Genomic DNA, 21,384 nt, shown 5'->3' with positions numbered 1-21,384 from the left:
GTTCCCAGGAGAATATGGGAAAATAGGGAGCACAGGAGCACACCGGTCTCACAACGCGTTTGTTTTGCTGGCGCACAAGGTGCTGGAGACCAACTACACGATCATGGACCCAACTTCGCCGTCGTCGTTGTTGTTCCAAGTGGAGGCCGCAACAGTGGACGATGCTTTCGCTGAGTCTATGGGCTTTGTGACGACCTACCTTCGAGCTGTGGAAAGTGCTCGTAGCGATGCGATCATTAATGATCCCTTTGCTAAACCACTTACGAAGAAGCACCAGCCTAAGATTGAGAAATTCTTGAAAGAAGTGTCAAACGAGCTGCATACCTTCCCCGACGATATCATCGCGTTCCGTACGCGCTACCTGGATGAAGCCCTCTATCACCGCGACCCGCGGATCCTCCAAGTTGTGATTCTTGGCGCTGGGCTGGATGCTCGTGCGTATCATCTGGAGTCACTTCGAGGCTGTCACGTCCTGGAAGTCGATCAAAGCAACGCCATGTTCGAGCACAAGGCTGAAGTAATGAAAGAGCTGCATGCACCGCTGATGGCCCAAAATGCTGACTACATCGTCTCGAATCTAGCCGAAGCAGGCCTTGAGGCGAGCCTGATGGGTCACGGATTCAATCCGACAATGCCAACTTTCTGGGTAATGGAGGGACTAATCCCCTACATCGAGCGTCCAGGTGTCGTCGAACTACTGAGAGCCATCGACTACTTGTCGGCTCCAGGAAGCGAATTCTGGGCGGATATCCCCGGTCGTATTCTCGTAGATAGCGAAGAGTGGGGGAAACGTGTTATGAAATATGGCGAGGACGACCCGTTGCACGGAGTGTTTAGCGAGATCAAGTGGACATTGGAGGTGCAGGCGTCCCTGAAAACTGCAGGCGAGCATTTTGGTCGTCACTGGACGCCGCTGCTCTCGCGCAAGAGCAAGCAGGCGATTCCGTTTTTCTTCATTGTCGGCAAGAAGCCAATTCCCGGCGTGGTTGTGGAGCAGAAGATGTGCCCGGGTCTTGACTTCGAAGACCAATTGTGAGACCTCTGTCTTTCCCAAGCGCTTACGCGCATTCATTCATTTTAGGCGAGTTTACGCTCGATCAGCTTCCCTGGTTGTTTCAGAAACACAATGAGGTTTTGTCAGCCTGGCAACGCCAGAGTAACTCGTTAATAAATCACGCAAGCGTGCCGTGCAGCATGTCCAAGTGCCAGTTTGCAGACTGGTGCCCAGCGGGGATCCGTCCCGACCCTTGAAGGTCATCGCGAGAAGCGTTATACGATCAAAATGCGTTGCTGACAATGCATGTATTCATTGGAGGACCGAAGGTGCCCAGCCGGGGATCCGCCCCGACTCTCGAAGGAAGCGTTATTTGATCAAAATGCGTTGCCGACGATGCATGTGTTCATTGGAGGATCGAAGATGCGCCGATCCAAGAAGCCAATCTGCATGATGAGCAGCGCACAATACTCGTTGTGCGCCCGAAGGTGTCATTTGCCAACTCTTGGGTCCATCTCAAACCTATGGCTGCCACCGACAGCACCAGATACAACAACACCAAAGACGCAGACGTTTCCACTACGTCTCTATTCCCGTTCAAGCAGAAGATGATTCAAGCCGACGGCTTTCATATGATCTCGATCGTCGTTTGGGCTGCAGTGGGGATCGCAATCACCTCGGCCCTGCTCGCGTCTGAACAGAAGAATGACGACTCTCACGCACCAGCGTTGTCAGTTCCTACGAACAAAGGTTCTGGCTGGTTCCTTGGTGGAATCGACCCCGAGCTTGTCTTGACTTCGTTACCAGAAATCCACTCGCTGGAGGACCTGCCGGGGCATTGGGACTGGCGCAATTTCAACGGCACCGGCATCAGTCTCACAACCAGCGTGCTGAACCAAATGGTTCCACGAGCTTGCGGGTCTTGTTGGGCCTTCGCCACGGTCAGTGCGCTGTCCGACCGAATTCGGATTTCGAAGTTCAAGAAGACCGGCAGGCTTGACGCGGAAGTTCTGTTGTCGCCTCAAGTGTTGCTTGACTGCGGAATGCGAACTTTCGGCTCATGCCGCGGTGGAGACCCGCGGTACGCGCATAAGTGGATTCACGAAAATGGCATTGTGGACTCAACCTGTAGCTCGTATGTCGCCTCGCACCCTTCCTGGATTGGTGGTGACGACTGCGCTGCTACTCAATGCCATACTTGCACCATGAATGGCGATTGCTTCGTGGTAGAAGACCCAGTAAAGTACCGCATCTCGGAGTATGGCACGTTGAATTTTACGAATTCGGAAGAGTTCCAACTGCAGGCGATGAACGAGATTTATCGCCGGGGCCCAATCGTTGTGAGCATGTACTCGTTGACACACGAGTTTAAGCAGTACAAGGGTGGGTACATTCTTCGTGACTCGACGAAGTACTCGGGCACTACGCACGTTGTGAGTCTTGTAGGCTGGGGAACCGACACCAAGACAGGAACCAAGTACTGGATTGTACGCAATTCGATCGGCACGCATTGGGGAGATCGCGGCTATTTTCTTATCGAGCGGGGCGCCAACACCTACAACATCGAGAACAAAGGAGCTTGGGCTGTTCCCATCGTGTAGTGCATCCAAAGTAAGGGTCGGATGAGTCGCCATGTCGAGTTCCCATAAATTGTACCTCAGGATAAGCGCAGTTCATCCGCTTTACGACGCGATCGCATTCCAAATTGATGAAGTAGGTCAGGCAGCGCAGCCAGCTGCAGATTTTGCAGCAGAGCCCCATCCTACAACACAGCGGGGGTCTCATCAAGCCGCGTCAACGGCCAAAGAATTGCACTGAGTGGTCACTGCAGCCGTGACGCAATGAGAACTTTGCGCTGGCAAATGTCATCCCTGGAGATCGGTGCCCTGCATCTCACCACCTCACGACGGCCCGGGCAGCAAGCGCCGCATGCTCGTTCGACATACCCTCCAGATTACGTTGACATGGGAAGCAGCGCGACCGAGCTGGGCATGACTCGCGACTGCTGCTCCTGGTAATTGGACGGCTGTCGCAGCATTTTGGGACGCGGTTGCGCACCGGCACGCCCGCCATGTCCACCGGCAGCATGCATCCGCTCGTTTTCCGGTATATAACATTTGACCCAGAACCCTGACCCAGAGCCCCTGCCTGGGTCATGTGCATTCGAGCTCACTCATCGGCGACCGTTACACTTCAAGATGGACACGTACGCGCTTTTCCCGATGATTGGCTACCGTGGACGCGTCCGACCAATCGCAGCGGCTCGCGTCGCTAAAATGTATCCATTCCCTCTGCCCCGCGAGCAAACGTGTCCGCGCCGTTCCAACAGCGAGAGGAGCTCGAGAAGAGAACATGGGGTGCTCTCGCGCTAGCACCGCACTCCGCAAGTTTCTCCAGCGAGCTCCGACCTCAGCAATTTAGCGCAATGGCGATAACCGACAAGTCTGATCTCCCGCTGCTGCAGCCTCGCACCAGCACGCTGCTCAGATCTGCCGACCCGACTTCAACATCCTCGACGCTGCTGCAATCGGCCTGGGCGAATGTCCGAGCCGACCGCTTCAAGCTGCGCTCTATCGGCTCTGTGATCGGGTGGATCGCGTTGGGCTGCATCGTCAGCTCGGTGGCGTTCGCGCCCAAGCAATTGGTCGACTACACGAACGGCGGCGTCTCGATGCACGCGGTGCAAGCGCAAGTCGACTTGATGGCGGCATGCGCCACGACCGGCAGCGCCTATGGCGAGGGAGATGTGGCGGAGATCCAAACCAACAAAGGTGCCGGCTGGTTCCTCGGCGGCAACGACCCCGAGCACGTGGTCACATCCTTGCCGGAAGTCACGTCGTTTGGCGACCTCCCCGAGAACTGGGACTGGCGCGACTACAACGGCACCGGTATCAGCCTGACGACGAGTGTGCTGAACCAAATGGTGCCGCGAGCTTGTGGGTCTTGCTGGGCCTTTGCCACGATCAGCGCTCTCTCGGATCGCATTCGGATCGCGAGGTTCAAGAAGACTGGGAAGTTAGACACGGAGGTGTTGCTGTCGCCGCAAGTGCTGCTCGATTGTGGTATGCGCTCCTTTGGTTCGTGTCACGGCGGCGATCCGCGGTACGCACACAAGTGGATCCACGAGAACGGTATCGTCGACCTGACCTGCAACCCGTACATCGCGTCGCACCCGTCCTGGATGGGAGCAGGCGACTGTGCTGCCACGCAATGCCACACATGTAACCTGAAGGGCGAATGCTTCGTGTTGGAAGACCCCGTGAAGTACCGCATCTCGGAGTACGGTACTCTGAACTTCACGACGTCGGAGGAGTTCCAACTGCAAGCCATGAACGAGATCTACCACCGCGGTCCGATTGTCGTGAGCATGTATTCACTATCGCCAGAGTACCGCCAGTTCAAGGGAGGCTACATCCTGCGAGACTCGACCAAATACCCCGGCACTACGCATGTGGTGAGCCTCGTCGGGTGGGGCACCGACGCCGAAACGGGCGTCAAGTACTGGGTCGTGCGCAATTCCGACGGCACCAACTGGGGCGACCGTGGCTTCTTCCTCGCCGAGCGAGGCGTCAATATCTACAACATGGAAAGCCACGGTGCCTGGGCCGTCCCCATCGTGTAGAAACACCTTATACATGCACTTGCAGTTGAAGCCATCTAAGCGTAAATTGAAGACTATTTCACAACTCTGGACTATAATTTGGGCTATTCCACTCTCCGCCTCAGGTTTTGAGCATCATCAACTGAGATGACATCGCTGCTGCTCCGGTCGAGGAGCTCGTCGCGTGCAGGCGCCAACTGCCGCTCCTTGAGCGTCTTGAGCGGCATCTCCGAGGACCTCCTAGTGAGCACCAGCATCGGCCACCAAATCGGCGGCGACTCGCACTCGGCGTTGGTCGACAGCTTGGTGCGCACGAATGTGGTGGCTGCTGGCTCGCGGCTGGAGGCGGCGCTGAGGCGCGTGGACCGTGGGGACTTCGTGGCGCCGGCGCTCCGAGACTCCAGCGAGCGATACGCCAATCGACCGCTGAAGATCGGCACGGTGGCCACCATCTCCACTCCTCAGCAACACGCACAGGTGTTGGGGCTGCTGGAGCCGCACCTGCAGCCGGGGATGACGGCGGTGGACGTGGGTTGCGGGTCCGGGATCCTTGTGGCTGCGATGGCTCACTTGGTGGGGCCCATGGGCTTTGTCACGGGCGTCGACATTGTGCCGGAGCTGGTGGAGTTCTCGAAGGAGAACTTGAGGCGCAGCTTGGGCGAGGAGGCAGCGGGGAAGCAGACGGAGGTCATCGTTAGTGCAGGGAAGAAAGATCTGGGTCTGCCGGCAAATGGGCGGTACGATTGCATTCATGTGGGCGTGGCGGTGGAATCGAAGGCCGAAGCGGAAAGCTTCTTGGAGTACCTGAAACCTGGCGGTGGACTCCTGATCCCGCTTGGTGGTGCAGGAGCTGAGCAGAAGCTTGTCAAGGTGAGCTGCGCGATGGTGCGGAATATAAAGACATGTTTGCGGATAGTTGACGGTTGTTTTTATTTTATTTTGTGCAGATGACTAAGCTAGCCGATGGAACGGTGGACAAGCGGGACGTGATGAGTGTTCTGTGCCAGCCGATGCTGGACAGTATTCCAGTGGAAGTGGTCCGTGAAACTCGCGCTGAAAAGCTCGCGCGTGTGGAAAAGGCTCTGACGCAATGGCGCGAAGCTTTCGAGGCCAAGAGCGGACGCAAGCCCACGAGAGACGACCTCATGGGTAATGCTGAGTCAAAGAAGCTCTTTCAAGAGTTCGCAGCACTGAGGAAGTAAATGGGATGAGCAAGTGAATGTTCCCTGCTGAGAGTTATGATGCTCAATTTTGAGGGGCGTACTGTTGTGTCACGCATGGGCTGCCGCTTTGGTTTTCTGGAGGAGTTGCTCCGCGAGCTCGATTTGGTTGGTGATGTGTTCACGCTGGGTCATTCTCGCGTAGCGGGGCGGGTTTTCTGGGGTCACAAATGCCGGAAGAGGTTCCACGACCGTGTTCCCGTTAGCACCGTTGAAGCGCACGATGGACTGGCGTTTCTTCTCCGAGTTGCAAACGCGGTGCTGAGCCAGATAATACCCAAGTTAGAATATGCTTGCCTTTCAGTTGTGTCACAATGGAGCGCAGTTAGTGGTAGCAACGATGCAATACCTCTGTCGCGACCAAAACGCCGTTAGTCCAGTGCTCGAGCATGTCGCCAACCATGACAAAAAGCCTATCGGAATAAAGCAACGCATGTTGGACACAGTAGTGATCGATAACTGTTGCCCGTTTTCGTACCTGTCATCGCACACGGGGGCTTCAACCCAGTCGCCTTTACGATTGAGCAAGTGCAGGCCTTCCCCGTTCTGGTGGATGATCGTAAAACATTCGAAGTCCGTGTGCGAGGCAATCCCCACCGTCGAATTCTTCACAGGAGCTTCGATCTCCGGGTACGTCAGTAGTCGCATGAAGGCCTCCGCTTCTTCATCCACATGTTGCTGCAAATCCCCAAACAGTAACGACGTGAGTACAACGTCAACGTGTCTGCGACTGTCAAAAGATATTCCGTACCAGGAATGTGTCTGGTGGTAGCCCCAGCATCTCCGCAAAGCTGCGAAACAGCACTGTCGACAGCTTCGTGGTCTCCTCGTACAGCGCGTACACGTCCGCTCGGAAGCGCGGGACCTCAGTCGGCCAGACGTTCGGCCCCAGACTCGACCCCTCCTTCACGTACGTCTCGGGGAGCTCCCGCGCGAGGTCGAAGCCCTCCAAGTGCGACACCACATCCGGCTGGTACTGCAGCATCAAATAGTCAGACCACTTTACCACCTCTCTATTCAGGGCAGCAACCTCATAACCAGACTCCATCGCACCGATGGCTCCTCGAACATGGGCGTCCAGCCTCGAGCATTGGGCGAGCGCTTGCAGTGGTACTTCTGCTTGACAGCGTCCGGCAGCGCGATGAACTCGTCTGCTCGGCGGTACGCCGCCTCGATGAGCTGGCTGGACAGAACCCTCTCGGTCGGGACCGTGAAGAAGCCCGTCTCGATGCACGCGGAGCGCATGGCGTCCAGGATCTGCGTCTTGGTCTCGGACGCCGCCTCACGGCCGCTGTTGGCAGCAGCTACGAGCGGCGAGACGTCCACGAGCGGCAGCTGCTGCAGCGCCACCTTGGACGCCGTCATCACGCGCGGCGACGCGAAGCTGCGGACGCCCAACGCCAGGCGAGACGCGGACCGGAGACGTGCGGTCCACATGGGGAATGACGAAGTGTTCGAAGACAGCTTCAACATGGTGTGATATAGCGCGTGTATCATACACTAATTACCTATGTTTCAGCATATCCTTTGGAGTATCATACAGGCACCCGAGCAGCTACAATTAATTGTCCAGGCAGATCCGGCGGCAGCATGTCGTACCTCGCGGCGTCGACGCATTTCAACAACTGGGTCTTCACGGCGGAGGAGCTGGCGCGCGTGCGCCGTCTGCAGCATGTGAAGACCAAGCGCACGCTGCGGCTGGAGCGCGAGGAAGCGCAGAAGCCCGAGGCGACCGCCGCCAGTAGCCGCAAGGCGCGGTCGTTCGCGGCGCTCGTGCCGCGCTCGTCTACTGCCGTGCGCGACGCCTTCGACTGGAACGACGAGGTGGACGTGGACCTCTCGACGCAGGAGGAGGCGGAGGAGAAGGCCAATCTGCAGCTAACGCCGCTGCTGGAGTTCCTGAGCCCGGAGCAGGAGGCGACGCTGCGAGCCTTCTACGAGGAGAAGATCCAGGAGAGCTGCAGCGCCCAGTTCCTGCGCACCTCCGACAAGGTCAAGTGCTGCGCCATGCTGCTGTTCAAGCGGTTCTACCTGAGCAACAGCGTGATGGAGTTCCACCCGAAGTACCTCGTGCCGACCGCCATCTACGTGGCGGGCAAGGTCGAGGAGCAGTACATGTCCGTGGACACAGTCGCCGACCAGCTCCATGTGGACCACAAGTTCATCATCGGCCACGAGATGATCTTGCTCGAGGGCGTGCGCTTCCAGCTGATCATGTATCACCCGTTCCGCGCGCTACTGGGCTTCTTGGACGACTTCCGCGCCTTCGCCAAGCAGGTGCTGAACAAGGACCTGCCGGCGAGTGTTCTGCAAAAGCTACACGCCAATTCGACTGCAATGCTCAACGACCTGCTGCTCACAGACCTGCCGTTGCTGCACTATCCGTCGAATCTGGCCCTTGCAGCGCTGTGGCATGTGGCGGATGAGGTCGCTGCCAGTAGTGGTGAAAAGGCTTGCGGACTCGCGAGCGCAGACGTTCTGGAGTACGTTAAACGAAGCAAGTTCTCCAAGGACCAACCAGTCGACGAGGTGTCTGGTCGGCTTGCGCAGATTACGCAGGCATTCCAAACTCGTAAAGCTGAAAAGGACAACAGCGGTGAGGAGGCGGTGCAGCATCGCGCCAAGCAGGTCAAACAAATCTACAAGAAGCTGAAGCAGTTCCACAAGGACGACGACAAGAAGGACAAGAAGAAGGATAAGAAGGGAGACGGCAAGAAGAAGGACAAGAAGGACAAGAAGCGCAAGGACGGATCCAAGGACGACAAAAAGAAGGTGAAGAAGCACAAGAAGGATAAGGCATAAAACGCGTAGGCTTTCTCCGATGTTAGATTAAAATCTGTCGTCGCCTTGCTGCTCAAGCGGTTTGCAATACTATCCAGACAGCAGGACCGTGCACTGCAGCGCTATATCATAGTACATAGGATTGCACGTGGCAAATGTTGCTATTCATCTATCTCCTCGTCTTCGGCCTCTTCATCTCCCTCCTCTTCATCTTCATCGTCGTCCTCGTCGTCTTCCTCCTGGTGCTCCGCCGCCAGCTTCTCGCCTGCAAAAACAACCAGATCACCGTTAATTAATTCGTCAATCCTTCAATAACACTGAAAACTATCAGCAAGGCAACTGCAAGGTCAAACATACGCAGAATCTCGACGATGGCGTGCTGCGTGCGCCGCTCTAGCTTGCGCAGCATGGGCGCAATGTCGCGCTCCATATCCCAGTTGGCGCGCTTGGGCGCGAGGTTCAGCAGCTCGTCGTCGCTCTCATCTTCAGTCTTGGCGTCCTCCTCTTGGGCGTTCGCCACCTTCTCCACAAGCCCTTGCGCCTTCTCGTCCGGCTGGTCCGCGTCGGCAGCGACCATCTCGGTCTCTTCCTGCTGCTCCTTTGGCTGAGATTCGAGCTGCTCCTGCTGCGCGGGCTCATTCGTAGCTGGCTTCAAGGCCTCGGCGACCAGCGCACCTGCCTCTCCATTGTTGCTCTCACCGCGCTCCTTACGGGCCTTGGCCTCGCGCAGCAGCTTGAGCCGCTTGGCGCGGGGCATCGCATCGTCCCCGTCCGTCATGGTCTCTCGCCAGCGAGTTGTCCTGCGTAGTGTACAGGTTGTGTGTGAACTGGTGTGGACAACCCAAAATGAGTTCGCGAAATCCGTATGTAAACGTTAAACTTGCTGATACCGCGAGGTGCCCTGATCTTGTCAACATGTTTTTCAAATATTAGAGAACTGCAGTTTTCGGGTCTAGCAATTATCCCGTTTTCATGCTTTGCTAAAAAAAATGCTGCTGGAAACTCAGGAGCGGAGAGGATGCGGCAAAAGCGCCGCCGGAAATCAGCAGTTCTGCTCATGAGAATATGTTAACGGTATGTACAGTATCTGGAGTCCGTCCGGACCGGACGGGCTGATACACTGTAACGTCCGCAACAGCTCAAGTCTCCAGCTTACCAAGGTATATTGTACGTGAAATCTCGTGCTGCACGCGCCGCCCCATTAGAGGTGCCGGAGTTCAAATACACTCCTGTTCTGCCTGCGCATTTCAGTTTTGAAGGCGGTGTGAAGCCAAGTGAAAATGGCAAATTGGCCCACGCACTGCGTGACGCAGCGAACACTCCAAGCCTCGCTAAAGCATCTGCTTACGCTCAGAGGGGCAAGTTGTCTGTCTCCGCTGGGCAAAAGTTCTACCGCGGCACGCATGTGCTTGCGACCGCGCTCCATACAAAACCAAGTGAAATCACCCATCACGGCGGTTTCGCTGCCGAGGAACTTCAACCGGAGCGACGCTTCGCGAGAAGCGGCTTTATCGACGTCCGAGCCACATAGCGTCGCTAAATCGGGCGGCATGCGATGCAGGCAGCAGCTATCTGCTGCCCACCTCAGGCTGAGTGGGGCGTCGCGCTGGCACGACGGCGGCGGCGTTGACTGTCGCACTGAACGCGCACCCAGCAGGAATCTCTGGTCAGGGCGAGCGAGATTTCGGCGGGGGTGTCGTTCGCAAGCCGACGAACAGTATCGGTGCTTGGTGCCGGCGCTTGTCGGAGCGCACATACCGACGGTGCTGCGGCTGGCCCGCTCGTCTGCATAAGCAAGCACAAGCATGCCAGCCCCGCGCACCTCGGCCGGCAGCACCACCGCATCGGAACTAGCTTTGAATCTCTACTATATATGATGAGACTAGAACACCTCAGAACCCGCTATTGCTTTTAAGGTCAAAATGGCATTAGTCCTACACCTTCTCGCTGTAAATAAGGAAGAGCTGGCGGACCACGCGCTGCTCACCACACCGCCAACGCGAAGAACCAAAGCACCGAGCCTGCAGCGCCGAGGCGCCTCCTTCCTCGTCGATCTCGCCAACCTTCAACTCCTGGAAGCTGGACGGGACCAGCCGCTCGACTCCACCCCTCGATGCCTCTTGACCTCCCCTCGCCGCGCTCACACGTAGCCGCCAGCCAATTATACACCATATGAATAATGCAGAGCCTCCTCTGCTGCCGCCGGCCGAAGCCCCTCTCCGTCGCGAGAAAGAGAGCGAACCCCGCGGCTCGAGCTTCGACCGACTTGAACCGGGCCCCCGGGCCACCAACCAATCATCCACCGCACGCTTCACCAAATAGTCAAACTTCTCCTCTTCCACCAGGCGAAGGAGACGCGCGCATCGCGCTTGTATTGATTCCCGAGGGCCAAGGGATTCCAACGCCACTAGACCCGTCAGCTTCCCCTTTTTCCCACTCTCCATTCCTCCGGTCTCCCTCTCCTCCCCCAGCTCCCTTCTCTTCGTCGCCTCCTCTTGTGTCGCTCCATGGAGTCGTCGTTCCACCATCACCGTCGTCACCACCTTGTCTCTCACTTCGGCTAGGGCGGACCGACTTCCACTTGATCGACCCCTCCGTTACTTCACGGTCTCCGACTGGCGCAGGTGCGCCGAGCACAGACCTTTGCGTCGGCACGGCTTGTTGCAGCCCTCCATGGTGCAGCGCTTGCCGCCGCCGTGGGTGGCGCACAGGCCTCCGCCGCGGTCGTTGCGCATGCAGCCTGGCACCTCGCACAGACGCGAGCCGCCGTGGAGCGCGCAGTAGTCACCGCGCTGCGTGCCCTTGTCGCAGCCGTCGAACATGCAGCGCTTACCGCCACCGTGCGAGCGGCAGAAGCCGCCGCCCTGCGAGCTGCGCGTGCAGCCAGCGAACTGGCATCGCGGGCCGCCGCCGTGGGCCTTGCACAGGAAGTTCGACTGCGCAGCCTTGTCGCAGCCCTCGTGGCTGCAGCGCTTGCCGCCGCCGTGGCGGATGCACAGGTTGCCGCCCTGCGAGCTCTTGTCGCAGCCCTCAACGGCGCAGCGGCGACCGCCGCCGTGCGAGATGCACAGGCCGTTCGAGCGCGAACGCTTGTAGCAGCCCTCGCTCTTGCAGAGGCGACGGCTCTTGACCTCACCGGGCTTGACCGTCTTGGGGCCCGCCATGTGGGGCTCCGGGCGGCGCGGGGTCAACATGAGCTCCGTGTCCGTGAAGTCGGTCTCGAGCGACTCCATGAGGCCCTCGATGGGGGATCCCGCCAGCATGTTCAGGTTCAGAATGCCGTCGTCCACCTCCACCGTCTGCTTCGACTTGTCCTCGGGCGCGTCCACCAGGAAGCTGTACAGGATCGACATCTCCGTGCCGTCGAAGCCGTCGTCCAGGTTCACGAGGTCGGGCTTGTCCTTGCCGACGCTCTCCAGCTCGCCGGGCATCGAGAAGTCCAGCAGCTCCTCCAGCTCCTGGGCCTCAAAGTTGGGCTGCGCGGTGGCAGCAGCCGCCTCGGGCTTGACCTCGGCGGGGGCCGGGGCGGCGACCGCGAACTGGTCGCTGGGCATGCCCAGACTCATGAGGTCGGTCGTGGGGGCGGCGTTGCCCCACGGCATGGCCGGCAGGCCGTTGGTCTTCGGGAAGGACACGAAGGGCAGCGCCGGGGGCGGCGCCGCCATGCTCAGCATGTTCATGCCGTCCGCGCCGAAGCCCAGGTCGCCGGCGGTGGACCAGGCGGGCGCGGCGCCCGCCTTGACGTTCTGGCTCAGCACGGCCTTGCTGCTGCTGGCGGGTTGGTAGCCAGCGAACAGCGCGACGGCTGCCGGGCCCATGGCGCCCAACGAATCGCGAGACTCTATCGGCCGGCACATTCTCGGGCTACTTGGGGGTCAAGGGTGTTCCTGTTTCCTGTTCTGCTCTCCTCTCTTCGCACTTCTCTCGTTTCGAGCACGTTGCGTTCTAGTGGGCTGGTGGCTGCGCGGGGTTTTTCTTCCGCGGAAGGCTCGGAGCAAGCAACGGCGAGGCGGGTAAAACGGGCTAGGGCAGCGTCTGGCGGCCGCGGTTGGCCGAAATAGCGCCTGCGCCCCGTTTTCAGCCAGTGGGCGCGCGCCAGCGAGAGAGTCAGTGAGATGCGCCAGGTCAGGCCTTCCGCTGGGCCGCGTCCGTTTACTGGGCCCCAGTATGGACCGCGGACACAAAGACGCCGCGCCACGCGGGCCCACTGTAGATCGTCCTCGCCGCAGCTGGCCAAGGATTTGAACTGCGTCGCAGCAATTTCGGCGGCAAATCGGAGCCTTCAACTCGTTCACCCTATCTCGGCGATTATCTGCGCGGTTGGTCACTCAACTCATCCCGACCCTGCTACAGACAGTGCTGGGCCTGCGAAGTCGCGGGGTGTTGTTTGCTGGGCAAATATACCCGCTGCAGTAATAGGCGTTGCATCATCCTTGGTGCTGGCGCGTTGGTCTAAACGAGCGGCGATAAGGTCGGCAGCGGTTTCGCCCGCTTGACTTTTGCGGACCCTACAAGTTGTAGGCAATAAATGCTAACGCTATTAGTGGGGCCATCGCCGCCGCGACCAGCAGGCATTTTTGCTGGGACGAAGACCACATGGGGGCCGGGCTGCCAAGGAAGCGCAAGGAAGCCGGCGCCGTAATGCGCTTGTTTCGCCATTTGCTGCAGATGAATGGGTATGCCATGTGGCACGAGGATTAGAGAAATGGAAATGTCCCGTGCGCGCGACCAGCTCGAAGCATGCGGTCTCGACACAGCGCGAGGCGAGGCGCCTGCGGAGTCCGCTGCCTGTGGACGGCGCCGTCACAATGAAAAGCAAGTGATTAAAGCCGGCAGCGCCATGAGACTTCTCTGCTGACAGCGCGCGCCCGCCGGTACATTTTGCATCGCCGAAAGCTGGCGTCTCTATCGCGGACCGAGCGCGCAGATACGAGGTTTTCTGGCGATGTTATGGTCGCTGCTGCTGTAGACACAAGCCGTTCCTGCTGCTGCAGCAACAGCGTGGTGAAGAAGGCCTTCGAGTTGTTTGGCCAGCCAGAAAAGCATGCGGACTTCAAGCACCAAAATTCTCCAAGGTTAACGAACTTTTCGGGCTCATGCGAAAATAAACTGGTGTAAATGTCTGAATTGACGCAGCGTTTATGTGATCGTGAAACACGCCGTCTGGTCGTACTGGAACAGTCAAAAACAGTATTAAAAAAACAGCGGGTGGAACACGGTTCCTGCAATTAGCTGTTGTGATCATTGCCAATTTGGCACCACATTTATGCGCATGGTGTGCAGCGGCACATGGAGGCATCGTGCGTGGAGCGCGTACTACAATGCATCTAAATAGTATAATGCAGTGTGCGAGCACCGATCACCATGCACCGTCGGTCACAACCAGCAGGATTCAATTCACAAACGCAAAGACACGGGACTGGCTGCTGGTGTCCATCGCGAAAGGACCCTGATGACGCGCAGGCGAAAGGTGGACCACCCAAGAGTGGCGTGGTCTACACTAATTAGATGACTCCGATCTGATTCCGATCTTGAAGCCATCGCCGCCTGTTGGAAGAAAAAGCGCTCGAATGCACGCCCACGTCGACGTCAACGAGAAGCTGCTGCCCAAGATTGAGCCGATCGAGCCCCAGCGTCAGCGGCAGCGAGCGGGCGGCCGCTCCCCCAAGCCCGGGGGCAGCAGCGGCAGTGGCGGCGGTGGCGGGTCCGCCCGTCGCGCCGTATCCCCCGTGGGTTGCGGGCGCTCGGACCAGCTGCGGCTGGCGGCGTGGCTGGTCTCCATCTCCTCCTTCATGTGGGGCTTCACCGCCGCCGTGCTCAACGTCTGCATCGTGCCGGACGCCATCGGGTCGCTGCTGGTAGACATCAACCTCACCACCGAGGAGCAGGAGCGCGCCACGGCGCTCGTGGTGGTGGGCTGCGTGCTCTCGGCGCTCACCACGGGCGGCGTGGGCGCGCGCATTGGCCAGAAGAAGACCATCCTGGGCAACAACGTGCTCTACATCATTGGCGGAGCCGTCTGCGCGCTGGCCACCTCGAAGAGGGAGCTCTACGCCGGCCGGCTGCTCATCGGTTTGGCGTCGGGCGTCGTCACCAACACGGTGCCCATCCTGCTGACAGAGATCTCGCCCGCTGTCTCGCGCGGCGAGATCACATCGCTTCACCAGCTCAGCCTGACCATTGGTATGCTGGTGTCGGCCGTGCTGGGCTTTTTCATCATCTCCAACGTGCCCTCGGGCTGGAGATACCTCAATGGGTTCATGATCCTGCCCCCGCTGGTGCAATGTCTGAGCACGTCGTTCGTTCCAGAGAGTCCGTGGTGGCTCATGAAGAACCGAGGACGAGAGGCGTGTCGTGCCACGCTGGTGTTCCTACGACCGTCTAATCAGAAGGATGCTATCGAGACGGAAGTGCAGGAAATTGCGCGCGTGATGGAGCATCGCCAGCACGAGCCACACGTGACCTGGTCGCACCTCTTGGCGCACAAGAAAGTAATGGTGACCGGCACCATCCTCGTGTTTTTCCAGGCCATGACGGGAATCAACACTGTGATGCTGTACTCGGCCAAGATTTTTCATTTTGCAGGGGTGACAAACCCGTTCTTCGCCACGGCTGTTGTGGGCTTCACGAACGTAGGCGTTACCATCATATCGGTTCGCTTTGTCGACTCATACGGCCGACGTCCGCTGTTGATTGTAGGCACAGCCGTGATGATCATCGCACTAGGAGTGCTGAGTTGGTCACTACTTTACCTGAACGACAACCTTGAGCTGCAAGGCATGGTTGCTGTGATTTCTGTGCTCATGTTTGTTGGCGGGTTTGCTGTGGGCCTAGGTGCTGTCGTTTGGTACGTTCACCGTACCATCGATCGTTGGTCGGTGTCGACGATTATTTATTCATGCTCTCGTTATTGTTCAGGGTCATGCTAGGAGATATTACACCTGTGCACATCCGCTCCCGAGCGTTTGCGTTCTATATGGCTGTCAGCTACATCTGCAACATCGTGATTGCTGTGTACACGCTGTCTGCTATCAGCTTTTTAGGACGCGGCTCCAATCCAGAAAAGAACGGTATTGCTAAGCTGTACCTGATCTTGAGGTACGTAAATCACCTCCGGGGAAGCCATTTGCATGTAGGCTGCAGCAGTATGCAAGATATATACTAACTACGTTTCTTGCTGCCGCTGTATTTTTCAGCGGCGTTGCCGTGGCTTGTCTTGCATACATCTACGCTTTCGTAGAGGAAACATCGCACATCAAAACGGCACCTGCAAAGCTACCTGCTGATCGAAAGGCCCTCTTGTCTGAGGAGGGTGAAGACGGTCTGGACGAGGAGAGCGGTATCCTTCGTCAAACAACTGATCTATGAAGTCCCTACGTGTGGCCCGTTGCAATGGCAAAAATGAACATGATGGTGATGGCAATTACTACTTCGGATGCACGGAGCAAGTGCTCAGTCGTGTTGTGGATTTCTATCAATTACTACCGCCGTTTAGCTGTAATTGCTTTTCACAATTACTTCAGAAGTTGCGCGGCTTCAGCAATCTCCCGAACAGCCTTCGCGACCGAGATGAGCCGTTCGCTATGGTCGTTCGGTGATAGCGAGTCGGTAAGCGCTCCCATTTTCTGCAAGCAGAGGGACAACACACGTAAACGTTAATACATGCGCACATTTCCCGAGAGAGCGATCCGATAGGCGAGTTTGGTCTGTGGCTTGCTAAAATGCAAAGATCGGACTTGTGGGTCCATGTGATCGTGCCTCAAAACGTCCTCGAATTGCGTGGTGAATCTTCTCCAGAGGCAATAACCCCCGTCGAGAGCACTGCGGGATCGCTCTCATCTCATAAAAAATTCGGGTGTTCCACCTGATAGAGCGCAGCAAGAGTCCGGCGGCGAATGGCATTTATTTCCGCGTCACTTTCGGCGCTGCTGGGGCTCACAGCATTGTCGATCTTGCGCTTCGCTACAATCACCAAAAGGAACGAAGTACAACCGTCAGGTCCAGATTGCGATTCCATTGTGTAGATAGGAACCAACATACCATGTGCGTGCGTCACTGCGGTTCGCTGTGCCTTTGCCTGCTCAAGCTCTTGCATCTCTCGCGCCTGCTTGGCTTGCTCATCCAAGCGGAATTGCTGTTCAATGCGACGCCTGCGCTCTTCCTCATAGCGAGCCTCCGCCTCCGCCTCCTCGGCAGCAGCAGCGGCCGCCATCTCCTCGGCTTCATGTTCCGCCTGCTTCTTGGCCTCCTCCTCCGTTACTACGTACTGGTCGCAGCGCACACAGAACATCTACCCCACGCAGCATATTCAGCGTCAGCTACTCATATTCCAATCCACTTACCGATCGCTGCACCCCCACCTTGCCCTGCTTGCTGCGCATCAGCGGCGTATAGCAGTCTTCAACGGGGCAGCTGGCACCGAGCATCGTCCAGCCCTGCAGCCCGTCAGTTGTCATACAGTGGTTAGCACTCTACCATCCCTGCCCCAAGAGCTCAACCTCCACCAACCTGCAGCATCTTCTCGCCTAGCAGCTTGCTGGCCTCATCGCGCGAGCGCTTCACGGGCGCCGTCTGCTGCACACACCAATATATCGGGCAACGTTAGCCGCGTGAAGGCGAGCACAAGCGCAGAGGGTCGAGGGTCGAGGCGAGCTTCGGCTTACCACATCCATTGCAATTTGGTTAATGGCGCACATATCAATTTAGACAGAGTTGTCCTGTGTAAGTTTATAGTTGTTTTGGCGGGAATGCATTCCCGCTAAAACCTGTTCAAAGCGAGCTAGGATCGACCATGGCAGAAGACGCCTCGACGACTGTGCGCGTGTGTCTGACGCGCTGCCCGCTGCCGCCCGCGGAGGAGAGCGTGCACTCGCTGCCGTGCCGCATCCACTTCGACGGCTCGGCGGCGGTGAAGACCTTCTTCCGGCCGCAGAGCGGCGACGCCGACAGTAACAGCACGGACCACGGCACCGGAGACGAGGAGCAGGACGTCAAGGCCGAGAAGGCCGACAGCAGTGACGACAAGACGCTGCGCGCCGAGTTCCGTGGCATCCAACTGCAGGGCCAGAAGCTCTCGCTGGCGCCCATGGGCTTCACCGGTGCGTTGCGCCTCTAGTTTTGCTGGACGATCGTTAAGTTAGTCGGTTGGACAGCGCTGACGAAAGGAACGTTGTGTGGGACTCGTAGGCCTCGTGCTGGAGGACAGTGGCATGCGACACACGGACGACGAAGGTCGCATCTGGGAGGTCGAGGACCATTTCGACGAGCTCACGTGGTGGTAAGCTACTGCTGCTTGGCTTGCTTGCTTGCTGGTTGGCTGGGTGGCAAGAAGCTTTGCGCTGATGTTGTACATGTTGCTGTTGCTACGGCTGATAGGGACGTGCCGAACCACACGACGAGCGAGACGCAGCAGCTCCCGTTGGTCCTGCAGCAGTGGCGCGACCTCTCCGCAGCGGTACGTTCCGAGTCGATTTTCTGAAGCTAGAGGGAGCTTCAACACGTCCGATTCGAACGGCTGGCGCAATTGCGCCGACGCCGAAGTGTGGAGACGGCGGGTTCGCTCGCGGGCCTCATTGAACGGTGCCCCGACCTCCATGTGGTAGCGAAGCGCTCATCCTCTGCGATTGTTGTGTGTGCGTAGATTCACGATGACTAGAACTCGTCCAGTTGGTCGGCCCAGCGCGAGGTGCATGAGTAAACCTTCGATCTCAATCAGCTTGCCGCGGCGGCGACGGTGGCACTCAAGCACCGCCAACAGATCACCTCGGTGGTGACTCGCAAAAAGGCCCAGCTCGTGACATCACGCCCGCCACCAGCTGCACACTTGGTGGTCCCAATCAGTATAAAATCAACCTGTCTTTGCTTATGCCCAGAAAAAGACTCCGGTGGCGTGTGAAACCCTGGACAGTGACGCTGTCACTGTCATGTTACCATTCGAAGTCGAGATCGCGGCTCGACGCGCCATGCTGGCGAGGACGCCACCACGCGACGTGCGCGCTCACTCGCAGTCGCTCGCCACAAGGAACAGGCCGATGCCGACGATGGAGGTGCTGCGTGCACGTCTGGTAGCCGCCGTGGCCAAGCTGGTGCTGCTGCCCGTGGTGGGCGTGAGTCTCTGCGGCGCCGTGACCATCATGCTGGGGCTGCAGTGGATGGAGACGCTGCAGCGCCAACGCCAGGCGCTCAAGTGGCGTGCACGCCTGTGGGCTGCGCTGCTGGCGCTGCTGCTGACGCTGCTGCCGTCGAAGCGGCTCGAGGCGGCCGTGACGCCCGTGGATGGACTGGAGAAGGGCAGGAGCGAGCTGCTCACCAACGGCGACAAGAGAGACGCCCACGACGGAGACGTTGGTGGGGAGGACGACGGCGGCTACGCTTCTCGCCCTCTGAAGCGACAGAAGTCGGGGCCTGGCGAGAGAGACGACGCCCAAGCGTCTGGGCGGGAGGATGGGCAGCAGGACGGGAACGACGAGCAGGGACAAGCGGGCGATGAAGAGGACGGAGGAGATGAAGGTGAAGAGACGTCCAATGAAGCGCTGGGGACTGGAGAGCCGAAGAAGCCCCGTGTTCGAAGGCGCGTGTTCATCTGGGACCTGGACGAGACGCTGGTGCTCTTCGCGTCGTTGTATACAGGAACGTTCGCCCAGACGCACGGCAAGGAGATCACCGCGGGCGTAGCCCTCGGAGAACAAATGATGACGTTTTTGCTGGCGATGCTGGAGAGGCACTTCTTCTTCAGCGACCTGCACGACGCGGACGTGGACCATATTGCTCATGTAGCTGCGTCGTCGATGGAAAATGAAACTACTGAGCCGGGTCAAGCTAACGCACCCGAGCAACCAGGACTCAGTGTGCAAGACAGGTATGAACGCATTAGGGAGATCTATGAACGCCGTGGACACGTTGATTTCTTGAATGATTCGAACAGCGAGTGGTTTGCCATTCGCGGCGCCCTCGTAGCCGCCATCGACAACTTCTCGACGGGCTGGCTGCATGAAGCGCGACAGGTGTTGGAGCTGATAACCGAGTCGGCACATTCCCGGGCAGACTTACCACAGCCTGAAGTGGAAACGGGAAGTGCGACGGAGGGAAAAGAGAAGGGCGAAGAGGTGGAGAACGTGAACGTGCTGGTCACCAACACACAGCTTGTGCCAGCGTTGTGCAAATGCCTCATCTATCAATTGGATACGTTTTTCCCGATTGATCGAGTTTACAGCTCAGCGAAGGTGCACAAGTATCGGTGTTTTGAAACTATCCTAGCGAAGTATGAAGCACCAGACGTGGAGTTTATCGCTATCGGAGATGGACTCGAGGAGGAGCAGGTAAGCCTCGCGCTGGGGCTCGAGTTTCACAAGATTCGTTCTCTCGTGGACCTCAAGCGGCTACGATACGATCTGCAGCTTGTCCAAGTGAGCAGTAACAATTCGTCGCCGCCTGCTGCGGTGGTTGACGCTCCTGGCGTAGCTGCAGCGCAAATATCGGTCGCCTCCTCCCCCGTTGAGCAAACTGCTGTAGTCTAGGGCATCAGTCGCCATTTTCATTTGTAAGCTCGATGAAATAGCGTGTTATTTATTCATGTCGTTGTGAGGTTCTGTCACTGAAGTTTTCCACTGTCGACAATGGTGCAGGGCACGCTAGGTCGTTCGTGACTTGTCTCCAAGCCGCCGATGGTCATAATAGTCCGCCAACCACTCACGACTCGGCCAAATGCCACTGAGTCAATGCACGCACATACATGTATTAGTTCGCAAAATAATTAGCTTAGACGAGACGAAAGAGCATTATGTACCTTTGCGGCGGTCAAGCCACGGCTGAGGTGCCAGGGTTATGAAGAATTGAGAACCGTTCGTGTGTGGGCCTGTATTCGCCATGGACTACATGTATATAAAATGAAAGCCGCAAGAATGCACGTGAGATAGCATCAGCTACACAAGATAAACACACAGTTATTTGCGTACGAGAATGCCAGCAGCGTTGTGTGATATGGCGAAGCTTTCATCGGCAAACGCAATGCCGTAGAGAGACCGGCAGGGCCCGTCTCCTCGACCATTACCGCCGACATCACCTGCTTGAATCCAACCGCCACGAACAATGCGGTGGACTGGGTTACCGCGGTAGCCTAGTTCCTGTGTGTCGTCGTTGATATCAGGGACTTTGTGCTCACAGAACGCTAGGAAATTCTTGCACGTCTTGGGACACACATCGTGGAACAACTCCAGCTCTACCCGAGGCAGCGCCACACCATCCACTTCGAAGACTAAAAAAGCGAATTGATGACCAGACTGCTCACGATGACGCGCCAAGGCTTGTTGTACTGCTTCCTCCGCTTTTGCCTCTAGTGTTTCTTCTGCAAGAGCTAATTTCTCGTTGTACTCTTTTCGAGCACTATCCGAGCCTTCACTGTCATTCCCAAGCACAAGGACTCCCCCAAACGCCGCTGCAGCAAGCAGTTCGTTCCGCGAGAGCTGCGTCCGCTCCATCGCGAAGTCGAGCAACTCATCTTCACCGTCCAGCATGTCATTTGAGGAATCCAGCAGCAGCACGATCGGGCGAGTCGTCCGCAACAAGTCCGCTCGCTTGGTCTTGGGGATTTTTTCTTGTTGGTTTTGCACATACTCGAGATATTCGATCTCCATCATTCCCTCAAGCGGTGACACGAAGATCGGGTGCAGCTTTCGCAGTTCATGAAGCAACATTCGACAACGCTGGTATGCCACATCTCCCATGAGGCCAACCAACTCACAGCATTCCATGCCTGCCGACGTCATGCCAGTGCACACTTCGCTTCCTCA

The 21,384-nt window shown here is 57.8% G+C and overlaps 13 protein-coding genes across 13 annotated transcripts; 8 read left to right on the top strand and 5 right to left on the bottom strand.

The window, feature by feature from the left end:
* Positions 1–103: 103 nt before the first annotated feature.
* Positions 104–1,036, top strand: IUM83_00054 (putative O-methyltransferase; the record flags this gene model as incomplete). The annotated part of the gene is made up of 1 exon (XM_067923787.1): positions 104–1,036. One exon carries the CDS (start codon positions 104–106, stop codon positions 1,034–1,036), a length of 933 nt encoding a protein of 310 aa, XP_067788910.1.
* Positions 1,037–1,518: 482 nt separating this feature from the next.
* On the top strand, positions 1,519–2,595 carry IUM83_00053 (papain-like cysteine protease C1; the record flags this gene model as incomplete). Its single annotated transcript, XM_067923786.1, has 1 exon — positions 1,519–2,595. The coding sequence occupies one exon, from the start codon at positions 1,519–1,521 to the stop codon at positions 2,593–2,595; it is 1,077 nt and encodes a 358-aa protein (XP_067789263.1).
* Positions 2,596–3,419: 824 nt separating this feature from the next.
* IUM83_00052 (Cathepsin Z) lies at positions 3,420–4,616 on the top strand (the record flags this gene model as incomplete). Its single annotated transcript, XM_067923785.1, has 1 exon — positions 3,420–4,616. The coding sequence occupies one exon, from the start codon at positions 3,420–3,422 to the stop codon at positions 4,614–4,616; it is 1,197 nt and encodes a 398-aa protein (XP_067788904.1).
* A 126-nt stretch (positions 4,617–4,742) lies between these two features.
* IUM83_00051 (protein-L-isoaspartate O-methyltransferase) lies at positions 4,743–5,797 on the top strand (the record flags this gene model as incomplete). The annotated part of the gene is made up of 2 exons (XM_067923784.1): positions 4,743–5,465; positions 5,543–5,797. The coding sequence occupies 2 exons, from the start codon at positions 4,743–4,745 to the stop codon at positions 5,795–5,797; spliced, it is 978 nt and encodes a 325-aa protein (XP_067789329.1).
* Positions 5,798–5,866: 69 nt separating this feature from the next.
* On the bottom strand, positions 5,867–7,180 carry IUM83_00050 (2OG-Fe(II) oxygenase superfamily protein; the record flags this gene model as incomplete). Its single annotated transcript, XM_067923783.1, has 5 exons — positions 5,867–6,076; positions 6,165–6,228; positions 6,294–6,493; positions 6,567–6,791; positions 6,869–7,180. The coding sequence occupies 5 exons, from the start codon at positions 7,178–7,180 to the stop codon at positions 5,867–5,869; spliced, it is 1,011 nt and encodes a 336-aa protein (XP_067789330.1).
* A 225-nt stretch (positions 7,181–7,405) lies between these two features.
* IUM83_00049 (cyclin-H1-1) lies at positions 7,406–8,617 on the top strand (the record flags this gene model as incomplete). The annotated part of the gene is made up of 1 exon (XM_067923782.1): positions 7,406–8,617. The coding sequence occupies one exon, from the start codon at positions 7,406–7,408 to the stop codon at positions 8,615–8,617; it is 1,212 nt and encodes a 403-aa protein (XP_067788747.1).
* A 140-nt stretch (positions 8,618–8,757) lies between these two features.
* IUM83_00048 (MRNA splicing factor) lies at positions 8,758–9,374 on the bottom strand (the record flags this gene model as incomplete). The annotated part of the gene is made up of 2 exons (XM_067923781.1): positions 8,758–8,861; positions 8,954–9,374. The coding sequence occupies 2 exons, from the start codon at positions 9,372–9,374 to the stop codon at positions 8,758–8,760; spliced, it is 525 nt and encodes a 174-aa protein (XP_067789513.1).
* Positions 9,375–11,193: 1,819 nt separating this feature from the next.
* On the bottom strand, positions 11,194–12,453 carry IUM83_00047 (WRKY transcription factor 19; the record flags this gene model as incomplete). The annotated part of the gene is made up of 1 exon (XM_067923780.1): positions 11,194–12,453. One exon carries the CDS (start codon positions 12,451–12,453, stop codon positions 11,194–11,196), a length of 1,260 nt encoding a protein of 419 aa, XP_067789393.1.
* A 1,713-nt stretch (positions 12,454–14,166) lies between these two features.
* IUM83_00046 (Major Facilitator Superfamily (MFS)) lies at positions 14,167–15,964 on the top strand (the record flags this gene model as incomplete). Its single annotated transcript, XM_067923779.1, has 3 exons — positions 14,167–15,443; positions 15,515–15,694; positions 15,793–15,964. The coding sequence occupies 3 exons, from the start codon at positions 14,167–14,169 to the stop codon at positions 15,962–15,964; spliced, it is 1,629 nt and encodes a 542-aa protein (XP_067789514.1).
* Positions 15,965–16,110: 146 nt separating this feature from the next.
* IUM83_00045 (Zn-ribbon-containing protein implicated in mitosis) lies at positions 16,111–17,268 on the bottom strand (the record flags this gene model as incomplete). Its single annotated transcript, XM_067923778.1, has 7 exons — positions 16,111–16,221; positions 16,355–16,384; positions 16,461–16,558; positions 16,637–16,886; positions 16,957–17,031; positions 17,105–17,170; positions 17,260–17,268. The coding sequence occupies 7 exons, from the start codon at positions 17,266–17,268 to the stop codon at positions 16,111–16,113; spliced, it is 639 nt and encodes a 212-aa protein (XP_067789517.1).
* Positions 17,269–17,387: 119 nt separating this feature from the next.
* On the top strand, positions 17,388–18,251 carry IUM83_00044 (ribonuclease H2 subunit C; the record flags this gene model as incomplete). The annotated part of the gene is made up of 4 exons (XM_067923777.1): positions 17,388–17,694; positions 17,783–17,873; positions 17,972–18,050; positions 18,237–18,251. 4 exons carry the CDS (start codon positions 17,388–17,390, stop codon positions 18,249–18,251), a joined length of 492 nt encoding a protein of 163 aa, XP_067789395.1.
* A 376-nt stretch (positions 18,252–18,627) lies between these two features.
* On the top strand, positions 18,628–20,112 carry IUM83_00043 (Eyes absent family protein; the record flags this gene model as incomplete). The annotated part of the gene is made up of 1 exon (XM_067923776.1): positions 18,628–20,112. One exon carries the CDS (start codon positions 18,628–18,630, stop codon positions 20,110–20,112), a length of 1,485 nt encoding a protein of 494 aa, XP_067789397.1.
* Positions 20,113–20,186: 74 nt separating this feature from the next.
* Positions 20,187–21,231, bottom strand: IUM83_00042 (peptidyl-prolyl cis-trans isomerase, mitochondrial precursor; the record flags this gene model as incomplete). Its single annotated transcript, XM_067923775.1, has 3 exons — positions 20,187–20,305; positions 20,382–20,466; positions 20,551–21,231. The coding sequence occupies 3 exons, from the start codon at positions 21,229–21,231 to the stop codon at positions 20,187–20,189; spliced, it is 885 nt and encodes a 294-aa protein (XP_067789518.1).
* Positions 21,232–21,384: the final 153 nt, after the last annotated feature.

Source organism: Phytophthora cinnamomi (genome assembly GCF_018691715.1).
Source record: "Phytophthora cinnamomi strain GKB4 chromosome Unknown Contig53, whole genome shotgun sequence".
Lineage (NCBI taxonomy): Eukaryota > Oomycota > Peronosporomycetes > Peronosporales > Peronosporaceae > Phytophthora > Phytophthora cinnamomi.
This window is presented reverse-complemented; position numbering and strand designations above follow the sequence as displayed.